The sequence below is a fragment of the Copadichromis virginalis genome, linkage group LG7, assembly GCF_057382275.1.
Source record: "Copadichromis virginalis isolate Kocher_CV1m ecotype Utaka linkage group LG7, C_Virginalis_male_GT1.1, whole genome shotgun sequence".
Lineage (NCBI taxonomy): Eukaryota > Metazoa > Chordata > Actinopteri > Cichliformes > Cichlidae > Copadichromis > Copadichromis virginalis.
The window spans coordinates 32,873,585-32,892,952 of NC_140624.1; the positions used below are offsets into that span (position 1 = coordinate 32,873,585).

At 38.9% G+C, this 19,368-nt stretch overlaps 1 protein-coding gene across 4 annotated transcripts in view; it reads left to right on the forward strand.

The window, feature by feature from the left end:
- The window catches only part of wdr7 (WD repeat domain 7), a 99,710-nt gene that overhangs the window by 28,770 nt on the left and 51,572 nt on the right, over positions 1–19,368 (forward strand). For 3 of the 4 annotated variants that reach the window (XM_085463099.1, XM_085463096.1, XM_085463097.1), the window contains 4 exons: positions 3,686–3,783; positions 9,290–9,433; positions 13,388–13,506; positions 16,274–16,397. In XM_085463099.1, coding sequence (XP_085319225.1) covers positions 3,686–3,783; positions 9,290–9,433; positions 13,388–13,506; positions 16,274–16,397 — 485 coding nt within the window. The remainder of the gene's footprint in view (positions 1–3,685; positions 3,784–9,289; positions 9,434–13,387; positions 13,507–16,273; positions 16,398–19,368) is intronic. The other variant, XM_085463098.1, reaches the window with a different exon arrangement.

Here is a 19,368-nt window from a genome sequence, read left to right on the forward strand (position 1 = left end):
TGTCAGAACACAGGGAAAAAAATACAAATCATAGATTTGGTTCACAACACAAACATTGCCTAAAGTAAAGTTTGCCTAAAGGTATGTTCAGTAAAACAAGTCATTTCAGGCAAAATATTAGCTGACGGGCCCAATATAAGATAAATAAGGATATTTTTTTTTATTTTTTTATAACTGTGGATCAGGCAAACCTCTATTAGAACCCAAAACCAAAAATTACAGAGCTTTACTTTAGTACTTTAGTCCCTGTAAAGTTTCGTCCTCTCAGTACTTTCGATGTCATTTTTGAACTCTTTCCCCCATAAAGACGACATTCGAGGACATCCGCTGTTCCCATAATGACATGTTTTGACACCTCAGGATCTGTCAATAAAAACGTGGTTTGATGAAAATTTTTTTCCAAGGGTAATTGCCACCCTGATGCAAACTTAGTCATTTTGTTCAGTGAGCATACCTGTAATATGACAGAAACCAGTTCAGAAAAGAGCTTTAATGGTTACTCCTAAATAGGTTTTCAAGGGCTAAAGGGTTAAACCCCCTTATGTCTCCTAGGTTAGGGTGGAAAGTACAGCTTGGATTCTCATCATCATTAGTCTTGTCTAATATAAGTGACATAAAAGTCAGCTGTAAGGTGTCCTCAGTGTCAGTCCTGGGTCAGTTCTGAAATCCTTGAAATAGAGTAAACTCAACAATACTGTAAAGTCATGATGACTTTTTCCCTCACAATCAAATCTGAAGTCCTTACAGCCAGAGCTAAAGCCCCATCAACTTATACAATGATAAGTTTGAATCTCCTTAACATTCAAAGGAGCAGGTCAAATCATCTAATTTTGCCTCCTGGGTGCATCCGTCTCGAGGTTTAAAAGAACATGCTAGATATTCTATATCTCATCTGGGCTGGAAACACGTAGGGATCACAAAGAAGGGACTGGGGAATGTTACTGGGGTGAAGGACGTCTTGAATTAGCCTGCTGCCAAATTCCAGAAAGCAGAAGAAAACTGGTGGCTGGATGTCAAAGTTAAAATCAAATCAAGTGTTTTTCTATTTGACTCCTTCTACCATTGCATCCTGTCATTGGTGGCATTGCTGATGTCACGCTATTATCAGATTACCTTTCTGAGTAAGAAATTAAAGGAAGTCAAACTTTGTGGAGTAGATACAGTCACAGCATGAAAAGTAAAAAGCAGAAGAACAAAAGACGTCACTCATAGGCTGACTTTCCAGAGAAGTTTATTACTTTCACATAAACCCGTAACTGTGCTTCTGTGGAGTGTCCAGATCAGAGGAGGTGATTGTGCAGCTACAAACAGAAGCTGAAGACTTCTTTATGAAGCTCAAACAAGGATCTTCTCTCTGGCCGTCTTTGCCTCGAAACTGCAGAACAGCAGTTGTGAATATTTGAAGTTGTTTTGGTTTTTGGCTTTTTCATGTTCCTCATCTTACATTTATGATAGTGGAAAAGCTTCCTCTCTGTGTGCTGGAGTTTGAAAAGAAGTATTCCTGAACTCTTTAAGAGTTTCAACAGCAGTTCCTTCACCTGCCTTTGCTTAGGCCTTCAGCTTGGCTGCCTGAGACGGGACTGAATTAGCCTCAACCACACCTCATTTAAGTGATTTTTCTAAGTCAACGTCTATGATCATATTGCCTTTTTGTAGTAGTCTTTAGCTCTTTCTTCCTCAAAACTATTTCTCTTGTCCAAACCTTTCATGTCTTTGTCTTCACTTTGGGTGGATTCTGACAAGCTCCTTTTGGAAAACATGAGCTTTACCTTTTGGACATAAACTGTATAAAAGGTGGATCCTAGCCATGGTGCCATTTTGAAGCATCAGCATTGTGAATTCAGAATTAATGACCTCTATAGTTTCACACTTTGCAGAGTGATCCAGTGGACCTGATTGGACCCTTTGGATTTTGTTTGTCAACTGCACAGGGATGAATTGGTACATTTGGACGTTTTACAGATATGGTTGTAGGAAGCTGGCAGGTTAAAGACTTTGTACATTTCTCACTTCAGAATTATTGTACATAGTTTGTTTTGTAACCAGCTGTAAAAGACTAATAGGGTATTGTCATCATCCTCCTGTGTGGACGGGCGATGTGGACATCCAAGTTTGTGAATAGGTGTATCTACTAAAAATCTTGGACAAGTTTGAATCTCATTGGCCTCGACCTCAAGGAAAGAGTTCAGAGGTCAAGTTTTCTTAAAATCTTGTGAATGCAATAACTTGAGAACAAGGCGATGTGGGATTTTGAAACTGATACCATAGGTGTATCTAGTAGGAGGCTGATGGGTACCACTGACCGCTGCCAGTATTGTTTTTATTTGGTTTTGTTTCAGTTTTAGATTATTCTCATATGTATCATGTCTAGTTTTTAATTTTTCTTTTCTGTTTACTAAAATATTGTGGTCCTGCTGCAATTTTAAATAACCAAGAGTTGGGGATGGCCACATTTTTACTAGGCGTGACCAGAATGGGCAAAGTTAGAAAGGAGTATGTTAGAGGGACAGCTCAGGTTGAACGGTCGGGAGAAAGAGAGGCAAGGCTGAGATTATTTGGACATGTGCACAGGAGTGGATATTTTGGGCAAACAATGATGAAGATGAAGAACCAGGCAGGAGGAAAACAGGAAGACGTATGTATGTAGTGAAAGAAGACATGCAGAGGGTTTGTGTGACAGAGTAGGACACTGGGAAGGCTAAGATGTAGGCAGATGAGCCACTGTGGCGACCTCCAAAGGCCGAAAAAAGGGGCTGTTTGGCATTTCTATCAGTCATTTTCCCAGGTAAAGCAGCTTGGTTGAAGTTAAAACACCAGTAAACCACCTGTTTGCTTTTCTGCACATTAAACTGATCCAATCTTTTTAGCTGCTTCTGGTGACATTACGGTAAATTGTTCTTTTATATTGTTCATTTAATTATGAATTTTATTTAAAAATAGATTTTATATGGATTTCTATTTTTGTGGATAAAGGTAACTTTTCTGTATGCCAGTGGGGGAAAATGCTACGTTAATCACTGATTTTGTTTTAGTCTTCTATAATATTTTGTCACAAGCACATCTGGCTTTAGTGCATGTGTGAAGAGCTTTCTAACATAGGAACTCTGAGTGCAGTCCAGGATATTTGCAGAAGGACAAAAAGTAATTATTTGATCTCGTCTTTATGAGCTGTGACCACCGTCCTGCCTCTTTAAAGAATTTTGTCTTTTTTGTCGTTTTTTTTTCTTTCTTTTTTAAAATGGAGCTTTCTGGATGTGTTTTTGTTCCCCGACAACTGCAATTGATCACCCAGTGGATTGTTGTATTGGAAGTGTTTGTGTGCCTCTGAAAGTTAGACGCCTCCAGTCTGTTCACAGAGGACTGTGTCCTCCAACCAAAATTCAATAGGCTGGAGCCTGAAACACAAACACACACACACACACACACACACACACACACACACACACACACACACACACACACACACACACACACACACACTCTCAGCTGGTTTCAGGAAAAAGAAATAAGAATCTTGCGTATGTGAACTCCTGGTTTTTATGAATGCATGTGTTTCTGTGTGTTTCTTTGAATTTTAGTGGTGTGTGAGTGTGTCTCTGTGTGTCTCTCTGTCTGTGCATTGGCCCATCTCTCTGCTCCCTGCTGCTTTAATATTTCATGCCCTCTCTTTGTGATCCTCCTCCAGGCCTCCCAGACCAGGAGGAACCCCAGAGACTCCTCGCCGGACGCCTGCCGCCCCCCCTCAGCCCTCCAACCCGGCGCTACAGGCCCAGATCAAACAAGGTAACTACAAAAGGAGGTGGCGCTCGCTTCGAACACCCCTGGGGCCCTGTGGGGAGGGAAGGAGGGAGGTGGGGTTTGATAATGCAGCCCACTGGCAATAAAACCCACCGAGGGTTGAAGAAAAGAAACAAAAATATCACAGGAGGAAGCTGCTGTTGTTTCCAAAGTCAGCAGGTCTTTAAAGGGCTCTCTTGCAGTTGTTGAACTTCAAAGTACAAACATATGACTGCAGCTTTGCATCTGGGTTCTCTGGACTGTGCTCTGATAAGGGTAGCATGGGTGGCAGTGCTCTGCTTTAATGGCTTGGAAGGGTTTTTCTTTGACTCAGTTGTCATCACAAGTTCAGAGATTCACTGTGAACACAAAACAGATTAGCGCAAAAACCTAAAATGACCGGTGTTTGTTCATAGTTGTGTGAATTGACTTTACTTTGGTCCGAATAAGTCTGAGTTTGTGCACTACAAACCCTGTGAGAAGAGTGAAGAAACAAAACTAAATACAGGACGAATTACGCTGGGCTATGGGCAGCATTTGTTGTTTGTCTTAGTGAGTGTTCTGTTACAGTTTGTGTGCTGTGATGCATCCCAGCATGCAAAGCGTACAAAGCATTCCTGTTTACAGGAAGAAGTTTATATGAAACTGGGTCAGATTGAGGTCGGATCATGTTCTCGCTACGAATGAGCCATTCTGGAGTTTTCAGTGTTAGGCCAGGGGGTTTCTTCTGAATTAGGTTAAAAGCAAATGAAGTCATGTTCAAAATCAGTGTTAAAAAACAAAACAAAACCCCACAGGCACATTTTCGGAATAATGCTTGCACCTCAGTGTTGGGTTTTTTTCTTTTTTCTTTGCCTTAATGATTTTGTGAATAAAATGTACTTTGTTTATCCCAAATTTGGGGAAATGGCTGTTTTTTTTGGGGGTTTTTTTTATTGGCATGAAAAAATACAAAAAAAAAAAAAGAAATAACCCTCCAAAAACAGTAACAAAGAACAAACACAAAAAAGCAGCTCATAAAAAAACAATATTTTGTATCTGTGTTTGATGTTAGAAGCACAGCTGTTAGAAAAAGTATTGAGTAAGTGGTGCAGAGGTAGGTGTCCATTAATTATCCATAGTCCTTCACCACAGCCGGAGTCATTTGGATGACCTCTACGTTAGTTAGTGGTGAAATCCAAACAAACTTTTACTCTCTTTGAGTTGATCTAGTCTCCTCCAGGAGGGTTGGAAAAATGGCAGCACAAGAAGTAAAGTGGTAAATGGACTGTGCTTAGGAAGTGCTTTTCTACTCACACTGAGCTTTCTTCCTACAAGACTCATTCACCCAGTCACACACACATTCTAGCAAGCGCTTTTGTTTCTTTGCCTAACATTGAGTCACACACACACTTCAGTGGATGCAGCTCATGGTTCAGTGTCTTGCCCAACAATACTTTGACATACAGACTAAAGGAGCCAGGGATAGAACTACTGTCGTTCCAGTTAGTAGATGAGAGGGATGTCGCCAGAACCAATACTTACGGTACGGTTTGATACCAAAATTCTGTGAATGCAATGTTACTTGTTTTTCTTTGGTACCACCAAGGCTGTATATCCAGAACTGACGGGGGCACCATACAACCCCAAGTGTTCTAGACTGTCTGTAGATGCTGAAAATGAAAACGGCCCAAAAGCAAAAGATTTGCTCAGTTTCCATGATAGCTCTGCTCTAACTCAGTGATAGGAAAGGCAGTGTTCGAGGGGTGGTTACCAAGGGATGATAATGGATTCACAAGAAGTGAAGAGAAAATTATGTTATTGTCTTTTTCAGACCAAGGGAGGAAATACTTCCAGTTCAGAGAAGCACTTAAAAAAAATCCAGACATGTTCAAAGAATTCAAGCTGAGTAAGCTTCAGGTCATAGTAACAACATCCAAAATATTGTCCTCCTTACGTTATCCTGAAATGCAGTTCATCATTTTGTCCAAAACAGCTGGCACTGAAATGAAGTCAGCTTCTTTTCATAGGCTAAAATATTTGCAATGGCTCACATTAAATGCTGAAGCTAACATAATGTAGCTGTGATATTCGTAGGCTACTCTGCAAACATCCTACCACATCACACATTACTGTGTGTAATCAACAAATTAAAATGTTACCATTTTAAATAAATGATCTGCCACCATGTTAGCATTTTACAACCAGTTGGCATTTCTTTTCCACCACACAAACTAGTTCAAGTTTAATAACGTGGAATAATTATTTTGTTTTGGTGTTGAATTGTATAAGTCTGCTGTTATTGGACCCGACTGCTAGTAGATGACCCACTCTACCACCTGACCCCACAGCCTCTGAGTAAGTGGAAATCAGCCTCTATCTTAAGCAAAGGTTAATCACGTCTGTGGCAGATCAGTAAACAGTCGAATGAACAACTTCTGTGATTGGAAATGCTTATATTTGAAGTCAGTGAATGATTCCTCTGTGCATCCCAGAAAAACTTTACTAAAATATATTCTGTTGCTTCCCCATGTGGTATCTCTGTAACTTTGTGGGCTGTTTTCTTGACCATAACTGTAAGAGCTGGATGATCAAACGCCTAAACAAGGCAAAAAAAGGGAGAGATTTACAGGTTTGCACAGAGAAACCTGCTCTGCTTCACTGTAGGGGATGTTTTAACCAGCTGTCACCATCTGCCTGCTCCCCACCCACACACACATCTGCCTACCACACAGCAACAGCCTCAATACCTACAAATACACACCGCTAAAAATCAGGTCCACATGCATACACACACAAGCGTGTGCTATAAGTGGCACCCTCGGGTGTTGGGTGGAGGCAGGGTTTCTGTGCCATTGTCACGGCTTAATGGAGGCCAAGCGTGACAAGCGCGTGGACTTATTCACGCCACACGCCTATTCACCGCCATTCAGAGGGAACGCTCGGCCGTGACCTCTGCTTAGCCAGCTACTCCTGCGTGGCGTGTGTGTGTGGCTTTGTGAAGAAGAGCAGTGCTGTTAACCCTGCTCACCGTCTCTTTTCACATGGAAATAAATGAGGAGGCCCCTCTAATATACTCCGGTTAAGCAGAGAGATGAACAGAGAGAGCAGGGAGTCCATGCATGATTTTTTTTTTTTAAGGACCCCCCCCCCCCCCAAAAAAAAGTCACACACTTAGTATTTTATTATCATGTTCACGACAAGGTGCAAAAGAGCTTTCAAATTCTGTCTCTATATTACATTTTTTCTCTCTTTGTCAAAAGTTTCCATATTTAACACTCTAATAGTGAATGTTTGCCTTTAAGGGTCAATCTGTGAAAATCCAATCAGTGTCTCCCACCTGACCCCCTCAGAATCGTCTGATTTATTAATTTACTTTCCCAAAAAAAGTAAAGTAAACTTCATTTAATAAAGTCATGAAGAATATTACCTTCATATTATGCTGAACTTGTCACACAAGTTCAGACTGGAAATAACAGAATGGAAATGCTGGTTGCTTTTCTTAAAAGAACTTTATAGCAATCATCTTCTTTCTTCTGGTTCCTCTTTTCTTCTACTTATTGAATTTTCCTTCTTTTCCTTCCTCTCTTCTCCTCTTCCTCCTCCTCCTCCTCCTCTCCTGTGCTCTTTTCCACCTTCTTCTCATTCTCTTTTCTTCTTTTCCTTTGGGGAGGAGGTGAAGGAGAAGACACTCTTCTCCTTTGGGTTCTCCTCCTTGTTTTTATCCCCATCCTTCTTGTTTTTCTTCTTTCTCTGCTTCTTCTACTAGTTCATTATCATCTTTTCCTATTCCTCCCTTTTCCCTTTTTGTTGTTCACTTCTTCCCCTCGCCATCTCTTCTTTTTTCCCTTCCTCTTGTTGCTTTTTACTGTCTTTTCTTTCACCTTCTCATCTTCCTTCTCCTCCACCTTACTCTTCATCGTATGCTCTGCTTCTTCTTTCTTCTTCTCGTAAAGTAAATCATTTCAATATATGCTTTAGAAATATTCAGCTTAGACATAAATAGCTCTATATCATCTATATAAGTATTAGTATTTTATTAAACCAACATTTAAATCATGCTACAATGCTCAGGAGATAACCTGCCAGCTAAAACTGGTTTAAGATGGACAAATAAACATTTACTGCTCCTCGTGTACTGGCAAACTGCTGTCTAATTACCTCAAACTGATCATTTACTGTTTCAGTCTTTTTTTTTCTCCCTATTCTCCTCTTCTGTCTCTTCCTCTCTTTTCATTGCTCACTGCATGGCTTCAGCCTGCTGCCTGTTCTCTGCACAAACACCACTCCCTTCAGGATTTCTTTCACTTACTTCCATTCAATCTCTCTTTTGTATTACAGGGTTTCTTTCTTCAACCATTTTTTTTCTTTCTACTTTTCTACTGAAGTAATGTTTCTCCGTTTCCTTTGTTGTCTTTGTGCTTCATGTTTCCTCTGTACTAGATTAACTTTGTTATCAAGAACTTGATCAAGAACAATTTTCTGTGTATCTAAGGACTAAAGAAATGTTTTTTAAAATGGTGTATATCAATGAGGTTTAACTTTTACTAAAGTGCCTTAAAGGTTTCAGGTTTGTAGTTCTGGTTCATGAAATTATTAAAATTACACTGGGTGCATAACATTTTTACCTGCAGACTTAAAGTAACTGGGGTTTGTTTGGGGTTTTTTGATTGTTCCAGGTTGAAAAGGGTTAAAAAAATGGTACTATAGTCTGAAAACTTTCTTTTAGCTGTTGGTTGCTTGGGTGGTGTTTTATTGCTTTCACTGAATTCTTGCTGGGAAATACAGTGTCCATCTTCGTTTCTCTTGTTTTTATTTTGACAGTTATGTGAGTTTTCAGTCTTGTTTAACAATTTATATTTATAATTTTTTTTATAATCTGCTTTGACTTTTATTTTTTCATTTATTTTTGTTGGTTTGAATTAACTTTTTTTTTATCTTGCAATTACTTATGTCACTTTGTTGTATGTGTTTGTTTATTGTTTTAAACAGCTTGAGCACATCCAGTAAATAGTTGAAGGCTTTTATTTTGAAAAGAATGAGAACTCAGAGCATTTAGTTACACTGCTGTTAGTATCTAGGTGAGTTTATTTGGAAAAATTAGGCACCCCATTTCAAAACAAGGCTCAATATTATGACTTGGCTCGCTACGTCCACGTTTTATCCTATCTGTGGGGAAATTTGACATAGCTAAACACTAATGTTAGCCTTTGATCCATTATTTCCAATCCTTTGGTTATCAAGGCCATTTTCACATTTTTCTTTTGTTTACCAAATAAGATGAACTACTTTGATTTTACTTTTATTTGCATATTTTCAAGCAGAAGAACTTAATTCAATTTGAAAAGGAAACATTATTTTCTAACCTCTGGCTGTTCTCTTTTTTTCTGCTGTTCTTTTGTTGTAACTTCATTTCTTCTTCCCTCCTGTCAAACTGCTTGTCTCTTCTCTCTGTTGGGTACTTAATATATTCACATCTTTCTCAACTGTTCTTTCCTTCTTGACTATTTCTTTCCTTCTCTTCCTTTACAAGCTGCTGTAGCTCCTGCAGCCAACACCGTTGCTGCTGCTGCCGCCTCTGCTGGGGCTCTGGGAGCCCCTGGGGGACTCCCTCAGGGGGCTCCTGGCTACCCCAGCCCCGGGCCTGCTTCTCATAACATCCTCTCAGTCAACGAAGGTACTGACTGAACTGACGGCTGCCACTTAGGAAAAGTCTCAGAGCCTTCTTCTGCTTCCCAGATCTTTTTCACTGCCTCCTGTCCTTTTTTATTATTTGAATCTGTCCCCCTAATTTCTTTTCTTTTATGAGTTATTCTCTGACCTTCCCTCTTTTAGTGTTTTCTTCTTATCTCTCTTGACTTTTCTCTTTATGTGATTATAATCCCTCACCTCGCCTTGGATCACCTCATTTCTCTTCTCTTGCACCAGTCCTGTTTTCCACTGCAGCCAGTTTTGGTATCTAGCTCCATTTTTGTTGTGTTTAGTTTTTTCCCTGAGTGTCCTATGTCCTTTTTGTCTACAGCGCTGCTATCTTTTTACCTGTTTAGTCCACTTTCAGCCCAGTCAGTTGAAGGAATTAGGTTAATCTGCATGTCACAAAAAACTTTGCATAGGAAGAGGTAGAGTAAATTTGTAAAATCTGGCTTACCAAGCAAGTGATTATTTCTCCAAGCCTTGCACTTTGCAATTTTGTTGAAATTGCAATTCTGGGCCAATCTGTTACAAATTTAATGATTTGTAAATGTGAAATACTCCACAAGAAGCTGCTAACATGTCAGCAGCTCTAAAATGATTTAATGCTTTTCCTAAATTTGGTGCAATAAAGAGTGGTGTCGTCTGCAAACAGGCTGACTTTACTGTTATTTGGAACTGACAGAGTTGAGTGTGCACTGAAAACAATCCTTATGCCCTAGTGTTGTCTCTATTATTCCCAGCTGTTGGCAGTAACATACAGTCCTGCTCCGTTTCTACTGTCTCTACCGCCTGTCTGAATGTCCACATGTCTTGATGTTCCAGTGTCTCTGTGCTGTTTGCATGCTTGCTATTTCCACCTGAGTGTTTCACTGAGGAGATTTAAAAAAACAAACAAACCCAAACAAACAAAAAAATCAAAAAGGAAAGCAAAATGCACACCAGCACACCCACCTCACTGTTTTTTGTTTTTGTTTTTTTTTATTTAATTTTTTTTAAAAATTTATTTATTTTTAAACAGATGCAATATGGAAAATTGCGTTTAAAAACAAACAAAAAAACACAGAGAACTGAAAGCTAACTAAAATTTTGCATTATTGATTTTAAGGCTTCTTTTTTACATGGACTTGTGGTTGGAGTTTCTCTGGTGTCAGAGCCTACTGCTCTCCTTCCTTTCCTTCTTGTATGAACCTTTTTTGTTGTTTTTTCTAAAAAACAGGATTTTGGATTTCACCATGGAGGCTTGCTCTCACTCCCACACATATGATGAATGTGTTCTTTTGTTTGTTTTTCAAAGATTATTTGTGATGTCTAAGGGAATTCAAGGGAATACAAGTTCCTTTTCAAAGCTAATTAACTTTTTTGTACACTAAAACAAATGGGAGACAGCAAGCATGCTCACAGTGTCACATTCTTTCTCAGTACATGTAGGAATATATATATTTTTTTTATTTCAATAGCTGTTTAGTCAGAAACGCTGCCCTGCAAAAACTAATTTCTTCCTTTGTTGCTTTTATGCTGTTTATAAGTACTATAATATGTATTACCACTAGCAGTTGCAGTAATAGCAAAACAAATTAACACTACACTAGTAGTTGTTGTAGTAGATAGTGGATACAGTTAACAGAGAACAAAGTGAGACACACACACACACACACACACACACACACACACACACACACACACACACACACACACACACACACACACTCTAACTTTCATTGGACTTCCACAGCTTTGTTCCTGATTTGTCCTGAAGCTTGTCCTGTCGGCAGCAGTTCACCTAGAAGGTGGTTGTGGTAACACGAAGCCCATAAACCCAACTAATGCAACCTAAATAAAACTAAAAGCAGCATATCCAATACGTTATTGAAATAAAAACCCTTTAGGAAAAAAACAAAACAATTTTTACTCTGGTCTCTTCTTGTAAACATTAACAGGTTCCTCTTCATTCCCTCCAGGTAACAATTCAAATTTTTTGGCACTTCTCTCGTTGTTCTTCAAATATAAGTTAGTTCTGCACCATTTGATTTTCTGACTGGTCCATGACAAGGAGGGGACCTTGATGAGCATAGCTTTGTTCCAAAAGTTCATTGGTTGTCAACAAACCAACAAACTCGTTAATGGAGATTGTTTTTGGAGGTTGTTTGTTGTTGCTGTTGACCTTTTTAATAGGACTCATATATGAAATGGATGCTGCCAGCTGCCTGTGAGTACAGTCCTGGAGCAGCTTATGCTTCTTTGTTAACCAAATGAATCCTCAAGCCAAAGTTCAGTCTGATTTTAAAAAACAAACTAACAAAAAAAAAAAAAAAACAGGAGTAAAATTTTATTTTGGGAACTAGAATTGATTCAAATTTCTGCAGTTTTTGCAAGGCAGCGATTCATATTTGTATGTGGAGGTTGACTGATTCTGATTGCTTTGATTTCCTATGTTATAAACAAAATAGTTATTATAATATATCTGTCACATATGATGAAATCTTTAGTCTGTCAACCTCTACATAGTATTTCTGTAATAACGTTTTATTTTTTCTGTAATATCTGGATATTTCATTGGTGGAGGTAAGTTTATACGGTTCCCCCAGCAAAGAAATTTGTATGAAATTTCTTTCCTGCCTAACAGCCATTCAGTCTCCATCACACAAGTGCATTTCATAGACATGCATCATGTCCAGAAACCATATATTAATCCAATATATGTGATTAAGGTGCTTGATTTATGTTGAGTATCTGCAAATAAAAAGTTAAAGTCACAGATGAGTAAGAGGTGATGTGTATATCTTTGGTGTATGGTCAGAAATATGAATATATGCCATTGTTTTGAGCCCTTATAAAGCGATACCAAGACATTTTGAATGTTTTTGTCACACAACTGAGAAACGGAGCGTTTTAGTGTCTGCCATTTATTGTGAAAGCCTTCAGTGTTTCTTTTTGTTATCAAGTAAAAACCCACATGTAGCTGAGAACACACACTTAAATTCATCATGCCAAGGTATCGTGACAAGGCTTTTGTATACCTGTTGTTTACTCCATCAGACAGACTCTGGTTAGCAGAAAAAATTTTGTTTGCTCTAACCAAGACTGCAGATAATGTTGTCGATAATATTCTCATCCCGTGTTTGACTGTTGTTACTGTGATTTTTTTTTTTTTTTTTTTTTTTTTTTTTTTTGTCTTTCTTTCTTTCCTTTGGAAGTCAGTGCTGTCACATGGAAACAAGTTTTTAAAAATACTTTTTAATGTACTTTTAAAGACTAAAATGGTGAGTTAAGTATGTTCTTTCTCTGCAAGGATGACTCAAGAAGACACTGAAGTTTGTTTTTTGGCCACGATTTAAAATGACGACAACAACAACAAGAAAAAAAAAAATATTTTCAAGGCTTTCAAAAACCTAGTAACCCCTTGAACTTTTCCATTTTGTTATGTTACAACAACAAACTTAAAAGTACTTAACTGGGATTTTGTGTGATACACAAACACAACACTGGATCGGGGGCATCTGTTCATATTGTGCATTTGTATTCAGCCCCCTGAGTCGATACTTTCTCAAACTATCTGTCACTACAATTACAGCTGCAAGTCTTTTGAGGTATGTCGCCACCAGCTTTGAACATCTAGAGTGCAATTTGCCCATTCTTCTTTGCAAAATAGCTCCAGTACAGTTAGATTGGATGGAGAGCGACTGTGAACACATACACTCCATTCCATGCCTTGCGTTTGTCTGTTACACAAAATCACAATAAAATACATTCAAGTTCATGGTTGACAAAATGTGGAAAAGTTCGAAGGGGTATGGATACCTTTTCAAGGCACTGCATTAAAAACCGTGTTTCTATTTGACAGCAATAGCATTAGAGAGACTTTAACTTGTTCTTGTAGTTTTTCTGACTGTTTGTGTAAAATGTGTTGGTGTGTGTGTGGTTGTGATTGTTTGTGCAGGATGGAGCCAGCTGGCAGCCATGCACTGCGTGATGCTCCCTGACCTACTTGGCTTGGACAAGTTCAGACCGCCACTGCTGGAGATGCTGGCGAGGAGATGGCAGGACCGCTGTCTGGAGGTATGTATGATGCCATCAAGGAAAAATTGAGTCAAAATTGAAAAAACAAACAAACAAAAAAAAACTGCAATTCCTCTAACGGCCACTTGAGGCAAGCTAAAAAAAAAAGTGAGTCAGTCGCCATCAGTTTTGGTCAAGTTACTTCAAAATAGTAATGAGTTACTAATTATTACTTCTCCAAGAAAGTAATCCAGTTACTTTGCTGAGTACTTATTTTCAAAAGTAATTAGTTACTTTATTACATAGTTACTTTAAAAAAAAACATGATACACAACCTGAATAAGTAATAAAGCAATTGGCTTTTCAGCCCAATTCTATTGTTTCTGCATAATCTATCGTATAAAAGTGAACCAAATGAAAAAGTCTATTTTAAAGGCTTTTTTAATTAGTTTTAACCTTTTAACTTTATGCACATTGCATAATCAAAAATTAAATTATATGCAGCAGTCTTTGATTTGAAGAAATTTGTTTAACATTTAAACATATTCCAACATATAAAATAAAAAAATTTTAAATGCTTACACTCACCCTTTCAAATAGATGCAAATAAAACACAGCAAAAATTAAATAAAATCAAAGATTCAGTAGTACTAAGTCCTATCGCTCTTAAATCTATTTTTCTCCTGTTTAACAGGAGTGGGACCGGTGCAGGTTTTCCCGGTACCACAGCAGTGTTTCTGTGAATTTCACATTCCCGTGGCAGCGTGCTAGGTGCTTGCTTAGATTTGAAGTTAAATTTTTTGCTGTAGAAATAAGTTTTCTTACCACGCAGAGTGTAGAGCGGACGCTAGTGGTTTTGTCACTTTTTACGGGTCAAGCTCAAAGTAATGTCAGTACTTCCAAGCTTAAACTCTGCACGGTCGTACTCTCTCCCGCACTCCATATTATCCATTGTTGATCTACACATGTCTGTTGCTGCCACGGACGCCGCACGCTCGTACATCATTGTCATGAGACACTCACAAACAAAATCACAGTTTAGTAATGCAGCGTGCTTACGGGAAAGCAACAGTAATCTAATTACTGTTTACTTTTTCATTACTTGAAAAAAGTAATTGGATTACAGTAACACATTACTGCTCATCTCTGGTTGCATAGACTCCCATGTTTAAAAATCCAGCTTTACAGCATAAATAAAGCTGTTTATAGCCTGATACAGACATAAATTTTGTTCAGTTTTCCCTTCATAAAAAAACATTACAGGGTGTGAATTTTTCTTAATAACTCATCCAACTGGATTTTTATTAAGACTTAAATTTAGGGGTGTGGCCATTTTTATTGACAGGCATCCCTACACATCCTGGGGTTGGTGCCATTTGGACCACTTTAAACTTTGAATGGAGTGGAGTTGGTCATCTATGAATCTTTACTTTTAATGGCTCTATTTGTGTTTGTCATATCTATATTTTAAAATGTTCTTATGTCATTAATTATATTAATTTATGCAACAGTTCATCCACACAGAAATCAGGATCTAGTAAAAAGTATTGTGTAACTCAAAGCAGCAGGTTTGATGTGGTGGTTAAAATGCCCATCTCGTCCACATTGAGGTCACTGGTTACATTTTGACTCTGTTTCTGCTTTCTCACTAAGAGTGTATTAGATATAATGACAGAAGGAATCTTTTTTTTTTTTTTTTTCGTAAGAGATTTTACTGTGAAGCACTTTGTGGTTTTTATCCTGTGAAAAGTGCTATATAAATAAATAGATTTGATTTGATCAATATTAATGTGCATGGGCGCATTAAGCGAAACAAAACAGTCAGATAAGTCAAACTTTACTCAACTCATTCTTCCTGCTTCCTCCACTTCCGTACCTTTGATTCATTAATGTTGAATTCTCACGCAGCTGCTCTATTCCCATGTTGTTGCAGTAAATTAATGACTAACCTCGTATTGTGGATGAATAATCTCAGTTATTCTCCTGACTGAAGTTTGGTCCGTTTACAGCATCCTGCCATGCGATTACATTTGTCCCTAACCATAAGAAACCCTCATGTTAACTTTTATCAAGTGGAAAAAAGTTAGCATTCATCCTCCAGCTTCACTGTTTATGCTATGCTAACATAGCTGTGTCACTAGCGATCACATAGCACATCATTATATACCAGCTAGCCCAACTTCAGTAACCCTACAAACGTCACTGCTGTTTAGTTTCCTGTCTTCATTTATGTTGGAAGTGATAGCAGAGCTGTACGTTTGAATCTTTCAGAAATCTCTCAGTCAGAACATGCTATATCATGTTTAGGTGGAAACTACTTCCTGCTAACTCCGTTTAATTTAATAAATTATGTTTTCATGCCTGAATGTTAAGCTTAATTGCTACACTTGGTAAAGCAGCAATGCTGATCATTTTAGTAAAGATGAAAAATTTAGACAGTTTTTAACTCTCAGTGATGCCGCAGTGTTCATTTGACTTTGGGACCTGAAGCAGACGGAGTTTTGGACCCAGATTACTCTGCAAGGCTCCTGACTATGGTAGTTGTAATGCTCCGACAATCCATCAAGCGGTGCGGCTTCATAGCTTACCAAAGTCGTACTAAAACATTTTTTTGACAGATGTTTGAGCGCCGTGTGCTACATAAAATCTGTTCGAGGTCAAGTCAACCAGAATTCATACACAAGGCGCACAGGATTATAAGGCGCACTGTCGATTTTTGAGAAAATTAAAGGATTTTAAGTGTGCTTTATAGTGCGGAAAATACGGTAAATAATAACATGTGATATTGTTTTTAATTCACAGTGATTTAGTGTGTTTGTGGTTTCAGGTACGAGAAGCAGCCCAAGCTCTTCTCTTGGCTGAACTGAGGAGGATCGGCCAGTCAGGACGCAAAGAAACCATTGACATGTGGGCTCCATACCTGCCCCAGTATGTCGACACAGTCAGCTCCCGTAAGTATCACTTTGTGTGCTAATCAAATCAATCGTGATATGATGCGGTCCCTTTTATAAGGTGCCTTTATAAGTTCAAGGTATTTGTATCTGTATTGGTTACTACTACTAAAAAATTAGTACTACTACCAATTTTACTACTAAACTACTACTAAAAAAATATCCACAGCAGTTTCCTAGCAGAATTTCTAAAAACAAAAAAGGGAAATAAAGGTATTCCGTCTCCTTCACTCTTGGCTCTCTGTAATGTCGTAGAGAACTATAAGGAAGCTAAAGTAGCCTGTTTCAGACAAAATGAACTTGGAGGCTGAACCAAGGACCAACCTCAGTTTCTTTTTTCTTTTTTTTTTAGTCTTGTTAATATGTTAAGATGACTTTTAAAGCCGTGTATAGCATTGTCCAGCTCATCTAAATTTTTAACGAATATCTCACAATAGCGGCGCACAAACCACTCTGATTGGTGATTTCTTTCTGCAGCTGTCAGTGCCGTCTCTCTTTACCGCCGTCTCTCTTGCTTTGCCACTCTGTCTCCGGCTCTGTCTATTCCCTGGTCTCCCTCTCTGTCTATAGTTAGACCTGCTGATGGGAAGAAAGGTGAATCTCTACGTTCTTTTACTAGAAACGGCGCTCTAAAATGCAGTGTGTGTGTGTGTGTTCAGGAGTCGCCCTGTGGTTGCTGAGGATGCTAAGGGTTTCTCGGGGGAACAGTTGCCGTGGAAACGGGCACCGGTCAGTGTTGTGTTACCACAGCAGTACCGCAGGCAGGGGTGGTGCCTATGTGTAGGGGAGTGATGGACTGGTGACCTCCAGGGATGAGGGAGAATGGAGGCGGGTGGAAAAGGAGGTTAAAGGGTCATTGAATTTGAGCTGTGTGCTGCATAGCAGGACTGGAAAAGGCAGAAAGATGACTCCTGCTGGTCCTGGAAATCCTGGATCTCCAGGGGACAGTCGGAGATGTGTTTGAATCCTCTGGAGACGTCCTCTGAACCCTGAGGCTCTTCTTGGATCAGTCTTTGGTTTACAGTAATTACCGCAACTTAAAACCCAAACTTTTTTCTCTGCACAAAACCCATTGATTAACTGATTAAATGATTTTCTACTGTTAGTAAAGATGTAAAGATGCTGACCAGCACCTTCAGCAAAACACATCTCAGAAATTTGGGTCTGAGTGTTTTTCATCAATTACCATAAGTCGTTTACTGTTTGTCCTAGAGACAAAAATCTAACTATTTTGGAAACGAGAGGACACGATAGTAGCTGACAATATCAGCTACTATCCATGTTATTGCTATTTGGATGGCTATGACCACCCCTACCATGAAAATTATCTCAGTAGGTTACTCATGTGTATGTTTCTGACCAAACTGTCAGAGTGCACGAGGGTGGGATGAGACCTTTAGTGAGACCTGTGCTATCTGACCAGTGTGGTAGAGAGTCGCCTGTATTTATCTGTTAGGCTTAAGTGCAGAGGAAATGTCACTGAGCCGAGTCCCTCCGTCGCAGCAGGGAGCCAACTTGACAACACACACACAAACAGCAGCAGCCGTGCCTGACCTTTCAGCTCTCCTGGAAGTGTTTAAAAGGCTTTAACACGGAGAAAACAGGGGCTGTTAACCTCCACTCAGAGGAAGAAATGAACTGTCCACAGAGTCTCCATCATCACTGCTGTGATGGTGTGGAGCAGCACATTGTTTTGGGAAAGTAGTTTTATCATCAGAAAGTGGCTGCGTGGAGCTGTTTACCTGCAGACGGGAGGTCTGGTTATATCTGGAAAGCCATGAGTGGCAAAGCTGCTGTTAACAATTAAAACAAACAAACAAAACAAAAACTGAAAACAGGTCTTTCATAGCTACAGGAGCTGTGAGGCAGGGTACTGAGGGACCACACACACACACACACACACACACACACACACACACACACACACAGCTCTCATATTCACACACACTTCATTAACCAAAGTCCCTGAGCTTTGTTCCTTGTTCCAATTTTCAGGGTCAAATGGTGGATATGTGAAGCAGCTGTTTCTTTGATCACTGAAGAGCACTCTGTTTCCCCCTTTTCTCTCTTGCTTTTCTCCGTTGTTGCTTCTCAGTCTACCTCGAACATCCAGATTGTTACTTTTTTTTTTTTAACTCCAATCAACCTGCTGTTCAAAGTCTCCCTCTCCCCCCTCTTTCTTGCGTCTTCCCTTTTTTCCTTCATCCTTTCCTACACATTTTTCCCAGCTTTTCTGTAAATAGTCACACTGAAAACCCTGTTTCTTCATGTTCAAGAGCATGAAAGTGTCTAAAAATCATCAAAAATCATGATCGTTTCCTACATGTAATTCACAAATTTTTAGTCCCTAAAGATGGTCAGTAATATTGCCTAAATCTAACCAAGTAGCAGCTTGGTTAGATTTAGTGAGTGGTTTTTAGTCCCATAATCTAACGGAGTAGTCTTTACTTCCTAAATCTAACAGATTACTCAATTAGACTTAGGAAGTAAAGAGTAGTTTTTACTTCCTAAATCTAAGAGTAGTTTTCAGTCCCTTAATCTAATGGAGTAGTCTTTATCGACTAAATCTGACATAGTAGTTCCTAAATTTACTGGAGTAGGTTTTAGTGCCTCAATCATCCATTCCATTTCTCTTCATCTCTCATCTCTTCAAACCTTTTTTCCTCTCTTCCTTTTCTTCTTATGTCTAAAACACAGAATCAAGCAAGCAGAAACATTGTAGTGCAAAGTTAAAATATCAGGACTACAGTACAACAATAGAGGCTGAAGATGAAACTCCCTTGCATCATCTTATATAAGACAGATCTGAACTAAAAATATTCCAGTCATCCTTATGTGAGTCCTCCTTTAGATGAATCTCTCCTGATGATTTAAAACTATAGTGAAAGAGCAGTAGAGGTTGGGAAACAGGAGAAGAACAGGAAGTGTGGGTCTCAAACATGAATACAGGGAGCAACAGTCAGAAGAAACG